This window comes from Oryctolagus cuniculus, chromosome 2 (genome assembly GCF_964237555.1).
Source record: "Oryctolagus cuniculus chromosome 2, mOryCun1.1, whole genome shotgun sequence".
NCBI classification, from domain to species: Eukaryota; Metazoa; Chordata; class Mammalia; order Lagomorpha; family Leporidae; genus Oryctolagus; species Oryctolagus cuniculus.
In genome coordinates, this window is record NC_091433.1 from 157,952,060 (window position 1) to 157,976,611 (window position 24,552).

The 24,552-nt window shown below is 40.9% G+C and overlaps 1 protein-coding gene across 2 annotated transcripts in view; it reads right to left on the reverse strand.

Annotated features, from left to right (window-relative positions):
* Positions 1-24,552, reverse strand: part of CAMKMT (calmodulin-lysine N-methyltransferase) — a 469,347-nt gene that overhangs the window by 41,457 nt on the left and 403,338 nt on the right. The window contains exons 5-7 of one of the 2 annotated variants that reach the window (XM_002709891.5): positions 22,954-23,008; positions 21,826-21,889; positions 13,632-13,698 (exon numbers count right to left, since the gene is read on the reverse strand). The exons of the other annotated variant lie outside the window; for it this stretch is intronic. Of the exons in view, the coding sequence (XP_002709937.2) occupies positions 13,632-13,698; positions 21,826-21,889; positions 22,954-23,008 (186 nt within the window). The remainder of the gene's footprint in view (positions 1-13,631; positions 13,699-21,825; positions 21,890-22,953; positions 23,009-24,552) is intronic. 2 annotated transcript variants of the gene reach the window in all.

Here is a 24,552-nt window from a genome sequence, read left to right on the forward strand (position 1 = left end):
CCAGCTCCTATTTCCAGCCTGGATCCAGCCCTAGCCATGTGGGTATTTAGGGAGTGAATCAGTGGGTGAGAGCTGGCTCACTTTCTCTGCCTCTCCAAAAACCACACACACACACACACACACACACACACCCCATCCCCAAAGAAACAAAACAAAAAACCCCTTACCTTTCCTTAAGTAAGGAAGGGAAGCAATATCACTCACTTAACCAAAGCAGGCTTTCTTCTAGATAAACTCCTTGACACACATTACCTGACCAACTTTGTTCATTTTAACATGAAACAAAATTGACATTTCCACGTTAAGAATAAAGTTTGAGAAAGAGGAAGAGGAGACAAAACCAGATCTCAATGAAATTTCTGGCCTACAAGATCTGCAAGGTTACTTAACTACAGACAACTGAGAGGTGACTAGGTCAGGTCCTTTCCTTTCTTTGTGAGTACATGACATCTATTAGATAAGAGAATAGAGAATACAGCGAAAGGCGCTGACTTTAATGAACAGAAATCTAGACACCTTGAACAGCAGTGAAACACTACAGAACTGAATGAGGAACTCTCAGAGCGAACTCTAGTTCACTGGTTTCCAAGTGAGGTCTCCAGATCTGTAGCAGCAGTCACCTGCTAGAAATGTAAAACCCTGGGCCCCACCTCGGTCTCTTGGGATGCGGGACCCAGCAATCTGTGTGGTAACAAGTCTACAAATGCTCCTGATACTAAATTTTGAGAACCAATGCCCTAGCTTATCGCTTGTGTGTTTCTGTACTGTGAAAAGCTGATTCTAGCTCTGTGTTTTTGTCTGGAATTCAGTGAAATGAATTTTATTTCAGACTCCAAAAGAAAGGCTGATTTGCCTACCATTCAGACCTCTCATGGTGGTGACTGGTATATTTGGCACTGGCTAAAGGTGACTGGACTGGTAAGGGTTTTTTTTTGTTTTTTTTTTTTTTTTAATTTATTTTTTGACAGGCAGAGTGGACAGTGAGAGAGAGATAGAGAGAGAGAAAGGTCTTCCTTTTTGCCGTTGGTTCACTCTCCAATGGCTGCCACGGCCCGCGCACTGTGGCCGGCGCACCACGCTTGATCTGATGGCAGGAGCCAGGTACTTGTCCTGGTCTCCCATGGGGTGCAGGGCCCAAGGACTTGAGCCATCCTCCACTGTACTCCCTGGCCACAGCAGAGAGCTGGCCTGGAAGAGGGGCAACCGGGACAGAATCCGGCGCCCCAACTGGGACTAGAACCCGGTGTGCTGGCGCCACAAGGTGGAGGATTAGGCTAGTGAGCCGTGGCGCCAGCCTGGTAAGGGTTTTGAGACCTTGGAATGAAAGGTACTGTTATCTTACTAGTTGTATTTTCCATCTCAAATATCTCTGATTATGACAACTGCTTAACTTACATGGTAGCAAAACAAAATATTAGACATAATGGATTAGAAATTATAAATACATGCCATTTGATATGAAGTAACAAAATTAACTATGCTTTTGTGTTTTCATTTTTTTTTCTGTTTTCACTTTCCAAACTTAGGTGCTTTTGAATATTTGCATTTTTTAATATCAAAATTTCATTATTTCTTGCCACTATATTTCAAATTACCACATACAAAATAATGGAACTAAAAATTGTTCTGCTTGGGGCCAGCATTGTGACATCGCTGGTGAGGCTGTGCTCTGTGATGCCAGCATCCCATGTGGGAGCCATTCATGTCCCTGCTGCTCTGCTTCCTATCCAGCTCCCTGCTAATGCCTGGGAGAAGCAGCAGAGGATGGTCCGAGTGGACCGCTGCCACTCATGTGGGAGACCTGGCTGGGGCTCCTGGCTCCTGGCTTTGTCCTGGCCCAGTGCTGTCCACTGTGGCCATCTGGGGAGTGAGCCTGTGGATGGAAGATCTCATTCTCCATGTCTCACCTTCTCTCTCTCTCTGTAACTCTACCTTACAAATAAATAAATCTTTTAAGAAAAAGAAAAAAGATGGTTCTGATCTAGAATTATGGTAGCTGTGTAGAAGGACCCGGTAAAAAGGTGGTCCCAAAGATAAGAAAAGTGTCTTTTAAGAAATTACCATGTCATTGATATTAAAATTTGGCAATAAAGAAGACAATGAACCAAATTTAATCATGAACATCAATGTAAAGAGCCCAGATAACATCATACACTCCTTGTGGGAATATAGAATAGTCTAAGCCACTGGCAGTCCCTCAAAAGGTTAAATATGATCACTGTAGACCCAAAAGTAATGAAACTTGTCACAAATATTGTATACAAATGTTCATAGCAGAATTATCCATAATATCCAAAAAGTGAAAACAACCCAAATGTCCATCAACTGATGGATAAATCAAATGTGGAATAGCCACACAAGAGAGTATTACTCAACCATAAAAATGAGCAGCAAATGTCCTGATATGTGCTACAACACAGATGAACCTCAGAAACACGGTCATATAAGAGAAGCCAGACATAAAAGACCACATAAATCCCATGATCCCACTGGATTTATACAAAATGTCTGGAATGAGCAAATGCATACAGACAGAATATAGATCAGAGGGCCTGGTAGGATGGGGAGTGACTGCTAATGGGTATGGCATCTCTTTTGGGAGTGATGAAATATTCTGGAGTTGATTGTGATAACTGAATAATTCTGTGACTATACTAAAGGCCACTGAATTATATACCTTAAATGAGTGAATTGTAGAGTGAGTGAATTATATCTCAATAAAATTGTTACAAAAATCCCAGATAACATTATTAGAATACAACAGCATATTAATAGAGGAATTAGGACACAATGATCAAGTGACTAGAATGTAGAGATGCTTTAGTTTTCAGACACTTGTCAATATGATTTGTTACAATTAGAGATGAAATAAGCAATTTGACCACTTCTATGGATGCTGAAAAGACTGTTACATTATAAAAGACTGTTAAAATGCCATGTTTATTTGGGGCTGGCGCTGTGGTGCAGTGGGTTAACGCCCTGGCCTGAAGCGCCGACATCCCATATGGGCGCCGGTGTTCTAGTCTCGGCTTCTCCTCTTCTGATCCAACTCTCTGCTATGGCCTGGGAAAGCAATAGAAGATGGCCCAAGTCCTTGGGCCCCTGCACCCACGTGGGAGACCTGGAAGAAATGCCTGGCTCCTGGCTTTGGATCGGCTTAGCTCCGGCCGTTGCAGCCAATTGGGGAGTAGACTAGTGGAAGGAATACTTCTGTCTCTCTCTGCCTCTCCTCTCTCTGTGTAACTCTGACTTCCAAATAAATAAATAAACCTTTAAAAAAATTGCCATGTTTATTTATGATAAAAATCTCAAAAATAAGAATTGATATTAAAATCTCTTAACAAAAGATAAATATATATCAATTCAAATACTTATGTATACTTAATGGTAAAGTCAGACTCAAAGATGCTTATTATTTAATAACTGTTATAGAAATTTTTATTCAATTAAGTTATAGAAGAGAAAGAACAAAAAGAATATAAGAATCAGAAAGAGGGGCCGGCATTGTGGCAGAATGGGTAAAGTTACCACCTGCGATGCCAGTATCCCATATGGGTACAGTTCAAGTCCTGGCTGTTACACTTCCAATCCAGCTCCTTAATAATGGCCTCAGTAGAACAGCAGAAGTTGGCCCAAGTGTTTGAGCCCCTGCCACCCGTGTGGGAGACCTGGATGAAGCACCTGGCTCCTGGCTTCGGCCTGGCCCAGTCCTAACCATTGTGTCCATGTTGGGAATAAACCAGTAGATGGAAGGTCTCCTTCTCTTTTCCCCTCTCTCTATGTCTTTCCTCTCCCTCTAACTCTTTCAAATAAATACATAAACATTAAAAAAAAAAAAAGAATCAGAAAGAAGTGAGAATTGTAATCAATTGCAGGTGATGTGACTATTTAGAAAACTCAGGAGGATAAACTGACAAATAATTAGAAATAATAACTCATTGAGCTCTAAACTCAACATACACTACACAAACACTATTGCTCTTAAAACACGCTATATATGAAGATACACCCAGTTAGAAAATATAACTGATGAAAAGGTCTGTTTCTAAGACCAACAAAAAGATTGCTTCCAAAATTAAACTTATCAAGAGAAATGAAAATGCTGTTGAGAGACCAAAACACTTACAAGAAGACACCTTGTTTTTGAACAGGAAGACTCAACGTTTTAAAAATGTCATCTCAGTAATCTTAGTAATTTAATTTGTAAATTTATTTCAATCACAATGAGAATGCCACCATGATAAAAATACCAGCAGAATTCTAGAAGTTTCTGAAAAAAAAAAATAATGGCAAGGGATTAATCTTAACAGCTATGAAACTATTGCAAAGTTACACTAAATAACACCACTTGGATTCTGAAAATGTGTTCTGCAGATAAGCTTGAAAATGCACAACTTATATACAGATGTGTTTCACTGTTACATTGCTTGGTATAGCAAAACACAGGAAAAAAAAAAAGTCCATGATTAGATTAAAACTAAGTTATTGATTAGCAGTGGATTGTGAGGTGGCCATTCTCTTAAAAACTTTTGATTTTCCCTATCAATTTTAAATTGAAGAGCTCCATTGAAAAATAGGTATTTTCGGGGCTGGTATTGTGGTGTAGCAGGTAAGGCTGCCGCCTGCACTGCTGGCATCCCACTTGGGCGTCAGTTCGAGTCTCAAATGCTCCACTTCTGATCCAGCTCTCTGCTATGGCCTGGGAAAGCAGTAGAAGATGACCCAAGTCCTTGGGCCCCTTCACCCACATAGGAGAACCAGAGGAAGCTCCTGGCTCCTGGCTTCGGATTGGCCCAGCTCCAGCCTTTGTGGCCATCTGAGGAGTGAACCATCAGATGGAAGACCTCTCTCTCTATCTCTGCCTCTCTATAACTCTGCCTTTCAAATAAATAAATCTTTAAAAAAATAGGCATTTTTATTGACATGTAATTTTTATGATATAAAATTCTGTGAAGAAGGAAAAAATTTTCCTCTTGAAATGATGACACGTTCATAGAGAGTGTACTAGTCTGACATGCTTACTTGGCTATCAACATAGACCCTGGCCTGTTTCCGGCAGTGGGGTTTTGATGTTGGTGAAGAGTAGGGATCGGCAAGTCCAAAGAGTCAATACAGTGTTATGGTTGAAGAAAAGGCCTGCAGTTTTAATTTACTGCAGTTGAAGAGGGCCCCTAAGAAACGGTGTCCCCAACTTTTAAATTTTGGCTCATTTTAAAAAAAGAGAAACACATCAAAATATCTGAAAGTGGAGAACATGCCCATGGAGTTAATTTCTTCACTGCAAAACATCACAACAGTAAGGACATGAGCCTTTCCATAAATATTCAACAATGTTACTTTAGTTATGCAAAATACATGTAGTAATTCCATTTTCTCATATCCAAGATAGCAGCAGAAGAAACCAGGGCTTGGCATCACTGGAATTCTCAGCAGTTCACAAGTGTCTGTTACCGTAATTCCAGCAAAACTCACTAAAGGTATATTTTATCAGAAAATTTCTTAAAAGGAGCCTTCAGCTTCCTTATCTCTGTTACCTTCTACTAACCTTCCTCTTCAGCCTGACAAAGAACAGATAATGCCTACTCACACTGTCAGTCCATCTACAGACACTGCATGCGCATGCCTGAGACGAAGCCAATCCTGAGATGAAAGCAGATATCTGATATGCCCCTGTGGAAAACTGTTTGGTTCCATAAGTCTTACAGATTCACGTCTTCCCAAATGTGCTCCAAACGCAGATCGTAAAGCCTTTCACACACCAAGGATGAAGTGTGCTAATTGCTTCAGGAAGTACAAAACCATATTAAGCAAAATCTTTGCTTTCAGGAAAATGATCTGCCTCCCTCCCTAGCATGTCAACTCCAAGGAGGCAGCTAGAACAGGACTTGGCCCACACAAGGTGGTCAAAATACTGGTCAACAAATGAATGAACAATAAACGTGGAAACAAAACCAACATGCTTCTGGAGATTCCAAGATGGCAGAATAGGGAAAGAATGTACTGCTTTAGGGTAGGGGACACTTGCAGCAAAAAAGTGGAGGAAGTGCATTCCCAGAGGAGAGTTGGAGGGAAATCTGCAGTGGAAATTCTACAGAAGGAAGAGGGAACTGTGGAGCAGCGTGGAAGGTGCGGACACACAGCAACAAGCATGGACATGTGACCCACACAGCCGAGAGCCAGAGGAAACACCAACTTTGAAGAGCGAAATGAGACCAGGTGGCAGCAGCCCATGCCACTGGCTAAACAACAGGAGGGAGAGCCTGGAAGAGAACACTGTCTTTGAGTTCAGCCTGGAGCCCTAAAGGGGACAGGGTGCCAGCCTAACCCTGCAAAAACAGGGAAAGTTTCTCTCTCCCCATTCCCCACAATGGTGCCTGGCAACTGGCTGGGAGAAGGTGCCATTTTGACATTATACATCTTTTCTGATCACAATGAAAAGAAGGTAGAAATTAACAACTCAGGAATCTCTAGAACATATGCAAACCCATAGAGACTGAACAACATGCTCCTGAATGAACAGGGGGTCATAAAAATATCAAAAGGGAAATAAAAAAATTTCTGAAAATGAATGAAGATGACAATACAACATATCAAAACTTATGGGATATAGCAAAAGCAATGTTAAGAAGGAAGTTTGTAGCAATTGGTGCCTATATCAAGAAATTAGAAAGACATCAAGTAAATAAGCTATCAGTGCATCTCAAGGACCTAGAAAAACAACAAACCAAACCCAAATTTAGTAGGAGAAAAGAAATAATTAAAATTAGAGAAGAAATAAACAAAATTGAAAAAAAATTACAAAAGATCAGTGAAATAAAAAGCTGACTTTTTGAAAAACAAAACAAAACAAAACAAAATTGATACACCACTGGCCCAACTAATCAAAAAAAAAAAAAAAGAGGGAAAAGAATCAAATTAATAAAATCAGAGATAAAAAAAGCAATGTAACAGATACCACAGAAATAAAAAGAATCATTAGGAGTTACTGCAAAGAGCTATATGCCAAAACACTGGAAAATCTAGAAAAAAGGGATAGATTCTTCAACTAAATTGAGTCATGAAGACATAGAAAACCTAAACAGACCAATAACCAAGACAGAGATTGAATAAATAATAAAGACCCTCCCAACAGAGAAAAGCCCAGGACCGGGTGGCTTCACTGATGAATTCTACCAGACTTTTAAAGAACTAATTCCAATTCTTCTGAAGCTTTTCAAAACAACTGAAAGGGAGGGAATCTGACCAAACTCCTTCTATGAGGCCAGCAACACCTTAAATCTTAAACCAGAAAAAGATGCAACAGAGAAAGAGAACTACAGACCAATATTCCTGATGAACATAGATGCAAAAAGCCTAGCAAAATACTAGCTAATCAAATCTAATAACATATCAGATGATCACACACTGGGACCAAGTGGGATTTATCCCTGGTATGAAGGGATGGTTCAACATTTGCAAATCAATCACTGTGATATGCCACATTAACAAACTGAAGAATTAAAACCATATGATTATCTCAATAGATATAGAGAAAGCATTTCATAAAATACAACATCCGTTCATGATGAAAACCTTAAGCAAATTGGGTATAGAAGGAACATTTCTCAACACAATCAAGGCAATTTGTGACAAACCCATAGCCAGAATCTTATTGAATAGGGAAAAGTTGGAAGCATTTCCACTAAGATCCAGAACCAGACAAGGATGCTCACTGTCACCACTGCTATTCAATATAGTCCTGGATGTGTTAGCCAAAACCATTAGGCAAGAAAGAGAAATCAAAGGGATACAAATTGGAAAGGAAGAAGCCAAATTAGTCCTCTTTGCAGATGACGTGCTTCTTTATATTGGGGAACCAAAGGAAACCACTAAGAGACTACTGGAATTCATAAAAGAGTTTGGTAAAGTGTCAGGATATAAAATTAAAACACAAAAATCAATAGCCTTTGTATACACAGAAAATGCCATGGCTGAGAAAGAACTTCTAAGATAAATTCATTCACAATAGCTACAGAAAAAATTAAATACCCTGAAATAAATTTAACCAAGGAGGTGAAAACCTCTATAATGAAAATTACAAAACATTAAAGAAAGAAATAGAAGAAGGCACAAAAAATGGAAAAATCTTTCATGTTTGTAGATTGGAAGAATTAATATCATCAAAATGTCCATATTACCAAAAGCAATTTACAGATTCAATGTGATCCCAATCAAAACACCAATGACATTCTTCTAAGATCTAGAAAAAATGATGCTAACATTCATATGGAGCCAGTGCCACGGCTCACTAGGCTAATCCTCTACCTGTGGCACTGGCACCCTGGGTTCTAGTCCTGGTTGGGGTGCCAGTTCTGTCCTGGTTGCTCCTCTTCCAATCCAGCTCTCTGCTGTGGCCCGGGAAGGCAGTGGAGGATGGCCCAAGTACTTGGGCCCCACACCTGCATGGGAGACCAGGAGAAAGCACCTGGCTCCTGGCTTTGGATCGGCGCAGCGCGCTGGCCATGGCAGCCATTTGGGGGGTGAACCAACGGAAGGAAGACCTTTCTCTCTCTCTCTCACTGTCTAACTCTACCTGTCAAAAAAAAAAATTCATATGGAAACATAAGAGATCCCAAATAGCTAAAGCAATCTTATATAACAAAAACAAAGCCATAAGCATCACAATACCAAACTTCAAGGCATACTATAGGGTAGTTAAAACCAAGCAGTCTGGTACTGGCACAAAAATAGACATGTAGATCAATGGAACAGAATATAAACTCTAGAAATCAAACCATACATCTATTACCAACTAATCTTTGACAAGCTGAAATCAATCCCTGGAGAAAGGGCAGCCTCTTCACAGATGGTGCTGGGAAAACTGGATCTCCACATGCAGAAATATGAAACAAGACCCCTACCTTAAAACTTATTCAAAAATCAACTTAAAATGGATCAAAGATCTAAATCTATGACCTGATAGCATCAAATTTCTACAGGAGAACATGAGGGAACTCTGTAAGACATTTGCATAGGCAAAGACTTCTTGGAAAACACCCCAGAAGTACCGACAATCAAAGCCAAAATAGACAAATGGGATTACATCAAGCTGAGAAGCTTCTGCACTGCAAAAGAAACACTCAGCAGATGAAGAGACAATTGACAAAGTGGAAAAAATATTTGCAAACTATGAAACTGATAAAAGATTGATACCCAGAATCTATAACGAGCTCAAACTCAACAACAACAAAACAACAATCCAATTAAGAAATGGGCAAAGGACTTGAACAAGCATTTTTCATAAGAGGAAATTCAAATGGCCAGAATACATATGACAAAATGCTCAGGATCACTAGCCATCAGGAAAATGCAGATCAAAGCCATGAGGTTTCACCTCACCCCCATTAGAGTGGCTCTCATATAGAAATAAACAAACTATAAATGCTGGTGAGGATGTGGGGGAAATAGGTACCCTAATCTACTGTTGGTGGGAATGTAAACTAGTCCAGCCATTATGGAAGACAATATGGAGATACCTCAGAAAGCTGAAAATAGATCTACCATATTACCCAGCAATCACTCTCCTGGGAATTTATCCAAGGGAAATGAAATCAGCATATGCTAAGATATGGAATCAATCCAGATGTCCGTCAGTGATGACTGGATAAAGAATTATGGTATATATATACTATGGAATACTACTCAGCCATAAAAAAGAATGAAATCCTACCTTTTGCAACAAGATGGATGCAACTGGAAACTGTTATACTTAATGAAATAAGCCAGTCCCAAAAAGACAAATACCATATGTTTTCCCTGATCTGTGGTAACTAATGGAGGGCCAAAAATGTAATGTATAGGAGTGAAATTGACATTTTGAGTTTTGATGATTGTTTATAGCCCTGAATGGCATTTTTTTTCTTATTATTATCTGTTGAATGCTTTTCTTAGTATAGGGTTAATCTTCTGAGTATAAAGTAAACTGAAAGTAGATTCATTGTGAAAATTAAAAGAGGGATTAGGAAAGGAAAGAGGATGGATGAGAGGTGTGGGAGCATGGGCAGGAGGGAGGGTAGAGTGGGAAGTATCTCTGTGTTCCTAAATCTGTATATATGAAATATGTGAAATTTGTATACCTTAAATAAAATAAAATTTTAAAAATGTTCCATAGTTTACTAAAATTCATGGTTTACTGAAGAGTAGTAAAAGTTGTCAGCCTGTGGCATAGTGGGTAAAGCCACCACCTGAGCACTGGCATCCCATATGGGTGCCGGTTCCAGTTCCTGCTGCTCTACTTCCAATCCTGCTCTCTGCTGTGGCCTGGGAAAGCAGTGGAAGATGGCCCAAATCCTTGGGCCCCTGCACCCACGTGGGAGACCTGGAAGAAGCTCTTGGCTTCTGGCTTTGGATTTGTGCAGGTCCAGCCGTTGTGGCCATCTGGGGAGTGAACCAGCAGATGGAAGACCTCTTTCTCTGCCTCTGCCTCTTCCTCTCTGTAATTCTGCCTTTCAAATAAACAAATTAAAAAAAAAAAGTCACCAGCCTAAATTCACCAGCAACTATCATAAAAAAATAAACTCTTTTCCTAAGTGAAACTCATTTTTAATATCACAGTAGGGTAAACAATAGATTTTAAAAAAAAATTCTAACTTTTAACTAACTAACATTAACCAGAGAATGATGCTATTCACTAATTCTGGAAGACCTAGAAATATGTAAGACGTCAAAAGCTCCCAGTGGTTCTTTGTTAGACAGTCACAATTCTGAAGACAGCTTCAGATAAACCTAACAATTGAGATGCTGTAAATATCCTTGCTCTTTTATTAATTTCTAGCTATATTTAGTAGCACGGTGTCCTTTGTTCAAGAATGACTTTCAGTAACTCTGTGTTCCAAAAGGCGAGTGTTTTGGACTTGTTCGTTGAATGAATGAATGGCTGCATGGATGGACAAATGACTGGAACCCTCGAATGACTGTCGTAAGATCTAACTATGTGTATGGACCCTAGATCTGGCCAGGGCTAGGGCTTTCAGTCTTTCATGTTTAGCCACAATCAGGCAGGGTTTAAGACGAACCAGAGGGAGCAAGAAAGCGAGTTGCCCTAGGCAAGGGTGGGGTGTTTACGAGAGCAAGGTGGATTTCCTGGCAAGCTGAAGAAGCTTGAGTGTCAGAGCCGATCACTTGCACAGCCCCCTCCCGAAGAACACTGGTTCCTTGTTCACACGGCCGTGTGCTTTCGTAACACTAACCAAAGTAAGGGACAAGAGAACACAGAGGGCCCTCAAAATAAGTTTCAGGCCCACACAAACCAGGTGTGAGAGAGGCCAGGAGCAATGCTAGAGTTACTGAGAACACTGCCTAAGCGGGGGGACTTGGGGTGCCAGTCAAATTTTGGGGCAGCTTCTCATTCCTTTATTTTTTTAAAGAAAAAAACCACATCATTTCTTAAGCTCGCAGTTCTCATATCACGACTTCCCTTTCAGCTTTTACATCTTCACAAATGAAGTCACAGGAGACATTCAGCTGTTAGAAACTGCATGTCAAGCTTTGAAGTGCTTTTTAATAGCAGAAATATTTGGCTCACGTGTGGGCTTTGTAGCTATGGTAAATACCTCTTAGTTATCTGTCGCTACTGTTATTCCACACCTCCAATTTGGAGGAGAAATTCTGCATATGCATTGAGGCACTAAAAAGGAATATTGAACTATATCTTAGCTCTTTTGTGAATGGTTTCCTTTTATTTCTTCTCTCATGGAACTAATACTTTCATCACATTGTACTGACTGTGGGTGGGAAGGCAGTGGATGGAAGGGGAATGCTGATTATGACTTCCCTGGTTGGCAGTTTCTCTTAGTTGCTTGAAGGTTAAGTGGTCAAGTAGCTCCTTAATATAAGATCGAGGAATTTCAAGGACTGACTCATCCACCTGCTTTCTGGCAAGTGCTTTAGCAGACTTTGGGCAGAAAGCCTGCAGTGGTTACAAGAAACTGACCACAATTACTATGAGCTAAGGATGGGAACTTGGAGGATCATGTAGGACTACTGAAGCACAGACAGATGTCCAGGTACAAATTGCAGCAAGATATTTAGAAATGGTATTTTAGAGAAAAGGAAAATAGAAACAAAAGCCATGTGTTCAGTGTTTGGGCTATATCCTGTGTTGAACAATGCCATTTTGCTTCTTGATGCAGCTTAATTATTTTATGAGGAGATGCTAGAAAATACTATTGCACTCCATCAGTTAAACACTTGACATTTTTATTCCTCGAAATGCAACATTTTAGAAGTCTAGATATGTTTATTAATTAGTGATTATTAACACCCAGTAAACAACATTATGTCTTGTAGAAACACAATCTCTCTTCACAGCATGAAGCTGAAATCTATTATTCCCTGATTCCATATGCTGAAATACACTCAAATGGTCACAAATGACCTTAAGCATTAAATAAATGTAAATGAGCACAACATAGCAAATGCGCTCTTGATTGATAACTAAAAGACCAGGCTGAAAATCCTGCCCCCAGATGAGGCCCTCTCCGGAAGGGTGGGGCTGCCCGTGCGGAGGAGCCAAGGCCGCCGTGGGAGCCAAGCGGCCACAGGTGATGGCAGAGGCCTGAGGTTCGCTGGGAGACAGGTTTGCTCGCGTCTACGAGAAACGCAGAGCATCCTGTCCCCGTGCCATCCGCCTGCTCCGGACACACTAATGCAGGATTTACAAACACATACGTGGACACTTTGTCACAGTAACCAAATAACAGAATAGGAAAAAAAAATTACAGCTCCTCCTAATCCCAATATGACAATTATTTTGGTTTTTCAAGCACTGTAGCTGTTTAATCCACATTGTTTCCCCCAAACTGAGCAGTTGGGGTGGACGTCCAGGGTGAAACGCGTAAGGGAGGAATGCACAGATACAGATATTTCGTGTGAAAATTACAAAAAACCACTTATTCCTCTAGATTCATTACCAGCAAGAACCAAAACAAGCTGCAGCAGCACAGAACCCACCGTTGTTTTGGTTGAGGGCAAGCATTTCTCCTAGTGTGGGTGACAGGGAACGGGATCTAAGAGGGAATGGATACCTGGCCATTTTGCCCTCATGGCATGCAGCACCATGACGTTTGGGGCCAGATGCTTCTTTGTTATAGGGTGTGTAGTGGCATCCCTGGCCTGTACCCATCAGATGCCAGAAGCAGCACTCCTCCCTTCCCGCAAGTCACAACAATAAAAAAAAATGTCCACAGGGAATGACAAAAGCTCGCCACCCCCCAGTGGTGGGTGAGGCAGAAGCGGCCCCAGTTTGAGAACCACTGGAGCCACTTATGATGGTGCCAGGCTGAGCTGCTCCCACCCCCACATTGTACAATCTCAACTCGTAAATCATCGCCAACTCGGAATTTAATATGCTTACCTCCAGGTTTTTCACCTGTTAATTGGAGATCTGGAGAGTGTCTGCCTACCTCACAGGCATTAAATGAGATAAGCATTGAATGAAATAATCTTGTGAGGTGCTTACAACAGTGCCTGACACATAGTAAACACTCAATAAACGTTAGCTGTTACGACTTCTAATAACCAACCAGAGTATCAGAGAAATCATTACAAAAAAGTAAAGTATCTTACAAAAAAAAAAATGAAAAGTATCTTACCAGCTTGATATTTTCTGCGTTTTAAACACACCAGCCTTCTGGTTTCTCGTGATGATGTCTCTCACGTCTGGAGGACACAGTTAAGAAAGCTTCTGCTGTGATGGCCAACGGACTTGAAGGAAAAAAGGAGCAAAGGCCCCCACACACTGATCTTCTTATTGTACATGCAGTGGTTGTGGTGAGGAGCTGAGCTGCAGGGTGTGAGGCAGGAGATGGGGAGGGGGGGCTGGCTCTACCACCAAATGCTGACTCACCCCAAGCACAAGCTCTTTGAATTTCCTGGGCCTTCCCCTGTGAAATGGACATTCCAGTAGCATCCAGGCCAGGTCCCGACTTAGGGGTGCTGGTAGGAGGACAGGCTGCTCCACAAACGCCATGCCACACTTGCTTAAGACAGCTAGGAGTCCAAAGATGGGCATCCTTCTGCTGGTGGGGAGGGCAAGGCCCATGTTCTGAGACTTCCCAGGTGGAAGAGTTCCGGTCTCCTGCATGCTAGTGGGCAGGGAGGGGAGGAGCAGCAGGGAGAGACTTGGGAGGACATGAAAAGGCAGAGATGGAGAAAAGCATGGAAAAGATGGGAAAGACGAAGAAAGTGAATCCACTGTTAAGCACCTTAGATAAACAGTCTTTTCAGACTTAGGCTGTGGCCTTAGGCTAACTGCTGGACTTGTTCTAAGGAGCCATGTTTGCTGAAGTGATGTTTTGAGTAGTGAGTTCATTATATCGCACTGCAACATCTCCACTAGGGCCGCGGGATGAACTACATCAGGTTTCAACACCAGGAAGGATGGACTTCAGAGCGGCTGGTTTTGCCTCAACTTCTGACACTATGTATCATATAATTGTTCTTTCTCTCTTTGCTCTGGCCCCTGTGCAACTCAGAGCCAAACGGTACGACCTCACGCTAACAACCATACCCAGCATCCTACGGCATACATTTCCTGAACTTGCTGCATCATATTTTCCTGGCTTCCTAATTTCCAATTGCCCTCCCTCACCTTTCATTTATTTTATGTGGCATACTCTCTGTGTCACTGTAAGAAGCCTCCAAACCCCTCTTTTGCAAGAAGGCAGGTTTAAATAAACAAGAAATGAAATAATTCCCGAGAAAGCTGCAAGCTGAACTAAATTGGGCCCATGGGGAGGACACCAAGCAGACAAGCGATGTTCCCCTATTGCTTGGAAAAACAGATTTTCTGAACACTCAAAGCAAGCATTGGCCACGGTCTCCCTGCAAGAGCAGAGCCACAGGACTTTTTAACCCAAATCTCTGCTTGAATCACCAGGCACACCCATTTCTTCTCAGAGTGAATAAGCAGGTACTGTGATAGCTTTCTTCCCCCGGGAGTGGGTAGGAAAAATCAATTAGGTCCCCTAATGAAGGGCTTTGTGAAGGTTTACAAAAGTGCTATAATGCAGACTTTTTTTTTTCTTTCCTGGGTGAACTTTCCTGTATGCAAATTAAATACCGTTAAATTACATTCATTAAAAAAATAAAAGAGACTAATTTGCCTACTTGTTTTGATTAACTAAAATGACACATCGGCCTACAGTTCTGTCTATTTCAGGAAGAAAGTATTTCAGGAAAGTCTTCTAAATGAGATGTCTTGCAGAAAAGGACAGCTGACATCTTTATTCGGAGAAGAACAAAATTAGTAAAGAGTCAACTGACAACTGTTTTTGGTGAAGTTCCCCCACACTCTGGACACACCCTACTCAGTGTTGCCATGGCATCCAACCACACTCCGTAATGCGCCTGGTACACCTGTAGCGTCGTATGAGTACATGACTAATCTATCAAGCAAAACATATTATTTTGTTGGTAGAGGTAATACTTTTTATAAAATAGTCACAGGGAAGTTAAATTATATAACTCAGAAGGCCTATTAATAATTTTTAGTAAACATCTTAACACTATATACTTTTATACAATTTATAAACCTGTGACTCCAGGTGGTCAGGTTGAAGCATGCACATGTATTTATATTCTAGAAGCAATTTTTTAAATGAAAAAAAATCTACCCATAGTATTTAGGCTGCTTTATTTTGAAAACTGGGCAGGAAATATATTTGTGGTTTAGCAGGATTTTTTTTAAATATTAAAACAAGTACAAAGAGAAAAAAAATGACAATAGCATTTAAAAATATTACTGTAAGAGATACATTCTGATACTCTGTTCCCCACCCTTTTACATAAGGTCAGATTTTGATGGCTCTTCTGGATGGCACTGTGTCCAATAACAGATTTTATCATTCTTCTGTGTCACCTCAGGGTAATAAAGGAAATCCAATCAAATCGAGTCAATATGTCCAGGATAGTGTTCAACACAACGAGCCAAATTGTGTCCTCTGAACTGCACCCACCTTCTGGGAGGCTTCAGTGGGAGGGGCTGGGTGCAAAGAAAGCCTTACTGGGACTTCTGATTAAATGGATACAGGACAATTACCTCCAATCCCCTTGTTTGGAAACTAGACATCCAGAGCTACAGGATACATGCTTGTGGCTAAAAGGCAATCAGAATTCTATCAGATTTCCTCCTCAAGTAAAGCATGATTCAGGAGTGGAGCTCCATTTTTGTTTCCACTGATTTTTATTCTTAAAAATATGTTTTTATTTCAGAGCAATAACAGTCTTTCATCATACATATTATATATATGTATATGAGGCATCAAACATTCATGGAAAATGTCCATTATCTTTTCATTTCATTTTCCATGAGCTTTTTGAAGCCCCATATATATGAATGTAAGATATTATTTCAAATATTAGCCTTCTTTTTTAATTAGAGAACATCATGTTTACAAATAATTGCCTACACATTTTGAGTGGTGGCATTGTTCTTTAAATAAGAAAATATTTAAAAAAAATAACACCCTTGAATCATAAGGCATTACTTTTCTTGGTTTATTTTCTCTTTACTTTCATTCAGGTGAGGATAGAGAACTATGAGGTTATAATATAAATCCTATTCATTTTCTCTCTAGAGCCTTTTAAAAAATGCTTGATATGGAAATATTTGCTAAATTAAGGCTACGAAACATTATTTTTTAAAGAGTTGTTTATTTTGAAAATCACAGTTACAGAGAGAGAGAGAGGAATAGATAGCTAGAGAAATCCTCCATCTGCTAGTTTACTCCCCAGATGGCTTCAACAAGCCAGGAGCCAGGAGCTTCCTCTGGGTCTCTCACATGGGTGCAGGGACCCAAACACTTGGACCATCATCCTTTGCTTTTCCAGGCACATTAGCAGGGAGCTGGATTAGAAGTGGAGCAGCCGGGACTCAAACCGACACCCATATGGGATGTCGGTGCTACAGACGGTGTCTTAATCTTCTACGCCACAGTGCCAGCCCCTACAAAACATTCTCTCCCTGAGCCCCGTCTCTGTCTCTCTCCCTCTCTATGTAACTCTTTCAAATAAATAAAATAAAATCTTTAAAAAGGGGTGTGAGGAAGTGCTGTTTTGATGCAGCGGGTTAAGCACCAGCAACTCATACTGGCACCTGTTTGAGTCCTGGTTGCTCTACTTCCAATGCAGCTCCTTGCTATTCCTCCTTGGAAGGCAATAGGAGATGGTCCATGTGCTTGGGCCCCAGCACCCATGTTGGAGACCCAGAAGAAGCTCCTGGCTTCAGCCTGGCCCATTCCCAGTCATTGCAGCCATTTGGGGAGTAAACCAGCAGATGGAAGATCCCACTCTCTCTATGTCTTTGCCTTTCAAATACATAAAATAAAATCTTAAAAAAAAAATCTCACTCTTAAAGGTATGTGTTCATTACTCCAGTTCGACCTCCAGGGTGACCTCGAGGTTCTGGGAGCTCTTTGTTAATGATGCTAGTGGTTGCCTTCATGCACTAAAGGCCTTTTCTTCCAAAGGGTGTTGAGGAGATCCAAGAGGACACTCCCCAAATCATTCTAGTGTTTGATGAAACAGAATAGTTTAATGGGAAAAAGGCATAAGCACCAAGGTCAAATGAACCTGGGTTCCAGTGCTAATTCAGATCCTTAGCAGCCCTGTGACCTTGAGGCCACTTGCCTAGTAGAGGGCAAAATAATGGTGCCTGTTTTACAGGCTTAAGGGAGACCACCATTATGGGCCCCACACAGAGTGGGCGCCTAACTCATGGGAACTCATCATCTTTTGGGATAATCCTGGCAAAAGCTTTGGTAGGATGGTGAGACTTGTGATGGTAACTAAAACTAGTTTTCTTTCCTAGCTATGTGGGACTGATTACATGAACAGCTATACTGTGGAACTGAAATAACTAGAAGGAATCACAGATTTTCTCCTGAGTGATTTTTCAGCATCTTTCACATGTATATTCCTTTGTGCTATGGCCCAAGCATAATCTGTGTCTCAAAAGGACAGGAGCTAGATCTGCCTGGGCCACTGCTGTATCTTTGTCACCTGAAATGCCATGCAATAAGTAATTTAATTCAAAAAGTTATTTGTGGAGGCCTAACCCAATGAGGTACACATAATTAACTTACGACTTGTCCAATAGAGTCCAGGCTGGCCTGGCTATGGAGAAAGTGCCCTGCGACTCCCAACCTCTCCACAGCACAGGCTGAACAGGCCATGGGTAGGTTCATTTCTCAGTTACTCAAGTCAGGAATTCTGTTAAATGAAGTAATATAGAACTAGGGGTATCTCCTTTAAAAAGCACAAGGAGATATATCAATTTTTGGAGAACCCCAGGCTCAAGGTCATGACCAGATTACATATATACCATGGGGTAAGATCTTATAAGAGCAGAAGTACAGAGAAATAGGTGACCATGCACTGGAATATTCTACAGCTAACACACTAGCTGTTTACTAAGAATGGATCAAGGCAGAGTGCCTTGTCCTGCATTTATCCATTGTGATGTGCAAGAAATTTAGCACCACCAACAACTCAGTGTGCCATGTCTCTTGCCCCTTCTTATGTCACTGTCATCTCTAGTTATGCACATTATTGAGTGTTTATGGTATATGGGGCATTCAGAGGTTTCATCCATTACTACACTAAAAGGGCAATGCCAGGAAAAAAAAAAAGAGAATGTATTTCACACTATTTTAGACTAAATTTGAGAAGTGGATGAACCAAATGGAAACATTCTCACTTCATCCCTTGTTCTCAGTGTACAGAGAGAATGACATCTGTCAGGAGGGAATGCTCTCAGGGCGGTGGGTTCTGGGTCAGACTCGCCCCAGCGGTCCAGTTCAAGCACCAAGGAAGACCTCAGGGAAACCTGCCCAGGAGTCTGAGAAAACACCCGGGACTTGCACAACTCATTTTTGCCTTGAGTCTTAATCTCTTTTCAGATATCTCTGTTTAATAAATCTCAGGTCAACATCTAGCTTTTCAGGGTCAAGGCAGAGGGCTCCAGAAGACAGAGCCAATCATTTGCTACATTTTAGAGAAATAATAAATAACCTCTCAACTGGTGGACATACTTCTGTGCCATAAAGATTCAGCACAAATCCGTTCATTGCCTCACATTTTTTTTTTAAAAAAATAGAAAATAACAGATTAAAAGGAAATTCAGATAATGCTTTAGAAAAAAAGAAGTAAAAATCAAAATCTTAGAAGCTTGAGACTAGGAAGCAAGATTTAGCTGGATTCATGAAATTTAGAAGCCAAGGACAACAAAATTATTTTTTAGATGATGAGAATAATCTACAGACCAATACTCAGATGGGATGTGCGATTGCCAGGTCGATTTTCAATTACATTTCACTGATGTATTCATTTGTTTCTTAATGTGCTCATCTTGCCCATTAAGAATAATTAGCAGCTTTGCTTAGAGATTTTCTGGCTTCTGGCAATGTTCCCCCCCCCCCCCATTTTTTTGGTTGACATCCACTTTTACTTTCTAGAAAGTAATTTTTGGATCATATCTTACAACTGCTGTATAATTTAGGCTTCCTAAAATTTTAAGGGAAAGATGTAAATAGTCATTTTTAAATAAGTTTGTTTGATCTATATGCATCAATAGTATGTGAGTCAGCGAATTATTATTCTTACAGAAAGTGGGCACGCAAATGGTAAAAAAATTCATTCATATTAAGCTCACTCAGTACAACAAATTACAATGGATGCCCATTGTAAGCTCTGTTAGCAAATCAAGAACAACATTAGTATTAAAAGCAGGAAAAACACATTGCCAATTTTAAGGCTTTATGCATGCTTCTCCCTCTTAATTAAAAAAAAATTAGATCTAGTTACAACAGAAAAAGGCACACAAACATAGAACAACTGCATGATAAAAACTGAGCTCTGTCAGTGAAGTCCTAAGAGATGAAATAAAACACACGGCCAGTTTGGACCTGCATCCTTTGAAAGGGCCTACTTTATCTACATTGTAAACTTCTTCCCCTCCATTGGCCCCCCGCTATATTAAACCCATTGTAAAACCCGGCACAATAAAGCACTCTCAGGGCTGAGCTTCTGAGGACCAAATGTTAAAAATCCATTTTCTTGGGAGGGGGCTTGTACCAATCATTTCTGTGAAAGGCCGGCAGAGTGAATACAGCATCGGAGATTTCCTCTCGGATTTCAAGAGCTGGCCTGGCATCTTCGCTGTTTGAAGCAAAGGTGCGTTAATTAGCGACATTAGCAAGGCATCTCCTCTCCGGGAGCCCTGTAGTTTAGCTCAGTAATAATTCTGGTGCAATGAAATTTACATACTGGCCACAGATGCTTCCTAGAGTTCTCGAAAAGTTCTGTTGGGTTTCCAATGCTGTTAACTAATACCTGCTGACTTACGAGCAACCTTGGGTTACTGGGCCTGTGTCTAAAATCACCTTCTCTGGTTCAACAGTCCTGCTTTCTTGCCCCCATCCACTGAGATGGGCTGAGCCTGCGTACCTGGGCTTCCTCCTCCTCTCTGTTCCCTGACACCAGGAGGAGGGGCGCAGTGACATGATACCTGCACAGAATTCACTCTGAATAAAGCACAGTGAGTGGAATAACATCCGCTCATCTTCAGGCATATTTTGAAAAACTTGCGACAGTCTCAAGATCATGATTAAAATCCTGCATTTTTAAAAAAGGAAGCACCTTTTGTGATCTCTTTCCCTTGTGTGAAAGGCCAAGATTGTGATTGGCTGTTTTTCCTTACTGATTTTTTTTTTTTTTTTGAGTCTGTCAGGCAATTAGCTGGGTGGGGCTCTGCGGAGCACAGGAGTGCTGCTGGCAGTATCAGAGGCTGTGCTTCTTGTACCTCCTGTCTCCTGTTCTAGCAGCCTGAGGGAGCTGCTGCAAATCTTAGCTTAAAAAAATTCCCATGCAGAGGCAGAAAAAGAAAATCGGAAACAGGTTTTATGTAAGAGGCCACAAAAAGCAAAGCTGCTTTGGCATTCGAGGGTCTAAAATTCAGATAAGGAGACTATCTCCCTCATAAAGTAAATGTAAGGCACATAAAAAAAACCCAGAGCAAACATATCTTCCACCTTTCCTCTCAATTTCTAACGGCTGTTAACTGCACCTGAACAAATCAACTCGACTGCTAAAGTAGCCACAAATTATGCTTGCTTTCTTAGTTAAAGTACAGTTCAATTTTCATGAACTCTGTGTACATATTAGTAAAGCATAATCTAATATAATGGGGTTTGAACTGTGATAGCATAGCAGGAAAGAGAGAAAGTGAGAGAGAAAGAGAAAGAGAGAGAGAGACAGCTTTTGTAATCCTAAATAAGAGGAAATAATGAAAAATGGAGAGCTGTTTCCAGTGGGGGTACAGGTGACTCCTGGGCAGTTACAGTCGGTGCAGCATTAACATGGCATGGCCCCACATCAAATGCAAGAAGGGAAATAATGGACACGAACAGGGACACTGGATATTTGCAAGCAACATCCAATATAATAAATATGAAACAATTTATACTGGCAAATTTTCAAGGAAAGAAAAGAACAAGACGGCCCCAAAAGGATTAGGAAACAAATTTCCTCATTGCCTTGAGAGGATTCCCCAAATACAGGCTCCCTTTAATGAGAAGTGTTTATAAAAATCCATCAAAAAGGGAAAAAAGACCATGTAGCCATACGCCGTGAATTCATATATTTCTACTTTTCCTTAATTACTTATCATCTGTGTGTGGGGGAAACTCTTTTTTAATACCCCATGCTGTCTTTCTTTCTATCAATTGTTACTCAGCCGGGAAAAAGGAATGAGCACAACAAACCCGTTTTCTATCTGAATAAGGATACTTCTGATGGCCTTTTCATTCCCATCAGTTAACAGAACTTCTTTGACATCTGCAGAAATAGCAACCTGAAAAAAAAAAAAAAAAGGGAGCACAGCAAACAATGAGCAAATATGCTTGTCTGTGTGGAAGTGAAGACAGGAGTGACAAGCCTTCAGTATCATGCTTCCTCACCTATTTCTCTGTAACAATCTTCAATCTTTTTTCATTTTATGTCTGCATTATTTTAATCATTCAATCAAATCAGTCAATACTTTTATCATTCCATTTGCGGGAGCCTCTATCTTGCTATCATTCTGTTCGGTAATTGCATTGTGACAGCGGATGATGGTATTCTGAGAGCCTTTCATTTGCGGGCTTCTGTTTATCTAGTAGAGCCATCATACAAGGCTGTCACTCTGCCTTTCAGCTTGCTTCTGTCTGACTGCCTGATGCCCTTCATATAACTTTGCATTGCAGGCAGATGGCTTTGTGAGGGTAATTTTTTTGTGAGCTTTGACATGCTCGCACATTGGGCTGTAACCTCGACACATTGTATAAGAGCGACAGGTTTGTCAAATGCCAATCAGTGTAACAATATGCTTTTATTTGTAGAGACATAAAAACTTGTCTAATGCACTGTGCTGCTACATAATATCTCCTGAATACATGACTCAGAACCCAGAGAATGGGAAAGACGTTCCTGAATGGCCAATCTAATTCAAAAGAATCTAATTACTGAGCGCTCTGGATCATGTTTGTTGGTGTAATAATGCAGGCAAAACATTAGCAGCTATATCATGGTGCTCCAACTGTGATTTGCCAGGCTATTCCTGTATCTTAGCAAATGGGACTAGAATCGGAAAAAAAAAGAAAAAAATTGCTTTCGCGATGGCGAAGACAGACCGGGCGAGGCCTGGAATGTCACAACAAGCGATCCTGCCGACACGGAGGTAAAATGCTTCTGCTCATCGAGGCAACCATAAAATCAATATGATCCGAAAGCAAGTCAATCTAGAAGGTCTCTCAAGACCCGGCAGCTTGACCGCAGCTGATGCTGCTGGCGGTTCTCTGACCCAGCAGTTGGAGGCCCTGGAACATTTTTCCTTTTGTTCCTCCCTCTGAATGGGATTGGAATTGAGAAAAGACCTACCATGAGCCCAGCCAAGCATGTCATGCCACCCCCTAGCTCACACACAGCAAGGTCCCTGAAAGAGAGAAAAGAAACGGTAGAACCCATACAAATGAGATGAAAATGCTCCGAGAGAGATATATGTTACAAGAACAAATTGCCATCTGCGGGGAGAACGGCGCTACCAGGAAGTTGTGGAGACGGGACGAGGCTACCGCATGTCGTTTTGCGTTTTAAAAATAATTATGAAATAGAAAAGTCACAAAGCAGGCAAATCAGTGGGGGTTCCCTCATTAGTGTTCACTGCGACACCACCACCACCGCTGAGCTGAAAAACCTGAGAAGGTTCCCTTTTTTCCCCTTGTCAATGGTGCTGTCTTTTAGAACTAAACTAGCTAGAGTAGCGAAAGATAATTGTTAGGAAAGGATAACACTGTTAATCCACATTCATGCCTTCAAAAACAGTTAGCCAAGTAAGTGAAGAATATATATTAGTGCGGATATACCTATTTTAAAGTCACCGCCACAGAGCACACACACAAATAAATGCAAGCCTGAATTTTGCCTTAAAAAAGAAAAATCTGAAACAGACGGAAACATTTGGGGAAGCTGAACCACCTCCATAAAGGACAATGACACAAAGAGCATTTAGCAATTAACACTTAAACCACAATTGACCCCAGCACAACACAGTGAACAAACAATGCAGGGCCATGGTGTGGCTGAGCCAGCAAACCCGGGCCACACTAATGACTGGGCTCCGGCTTCTCCTGCTCCAAAGTAAAGCAGCTCAGAGTTGAAGCTGACAGTCTGGGGTGGCATTCTGCACTTACCCTCCCCTTTGTGCCTAAATATCAGCCCTCAACGTGTGACATGCTGCCCGCTGATTGGAGCGCCAGTCAAGCTTACGTGAGATGAGCAAGTGCCAGACTTGCAGCCCAAATTCAGAATTGCCCTGGGCTTGCTTTATGTGCTTGGTCCCTTCAGACTGCTGCTGCTTCCCACTTCGGCAAGTTTACTACCTCAAGAGGAGGAAAAAGAAAAAAAAAAAAAACAAACAAAAAAAACCAAACCAGCAGCAAAATGAAAAGGGAAGGAGGACTGGGGAGGGGGAGAAGCCTAGCCAAGGACGTTCATATTTTGAAATTCACTCAATGAGTATTTAGTTGTTCAAAGCAATTATAGACTGGTTGGTAAATATGAGTCCACAGAGCTTCAAAAAAAAAAAAAACCCACATATTATTGACCCAATCCTGTAAGTACATATTGTTAAAACACACATCATGATCACTAATGGATTGTCTGGGTTCATAATGGGCTATTCAGGAAGTATATATTGGATGACTTTTGTAAAATGAGAAATAAAATGAAAAACCTATATTTTCTGGGACTACCAAACCTCTTTAGAATTTCTAAATAAAAGGAATATTTTTTTTTCCTCTCCTCTTTCCTAAATCTCATCCATGGATTTGATCTATAATGCACACTGACAAGTTGAAGACATTTGGGTAGCATGAATCTGCAACAGTAATTTATATTTCACAAATACGTATTGTTGGTGTATAAAAATAGCTCTAAAATCAGGGCTGGGATGGCACCTTTAAATAATAGCTGGAAGGT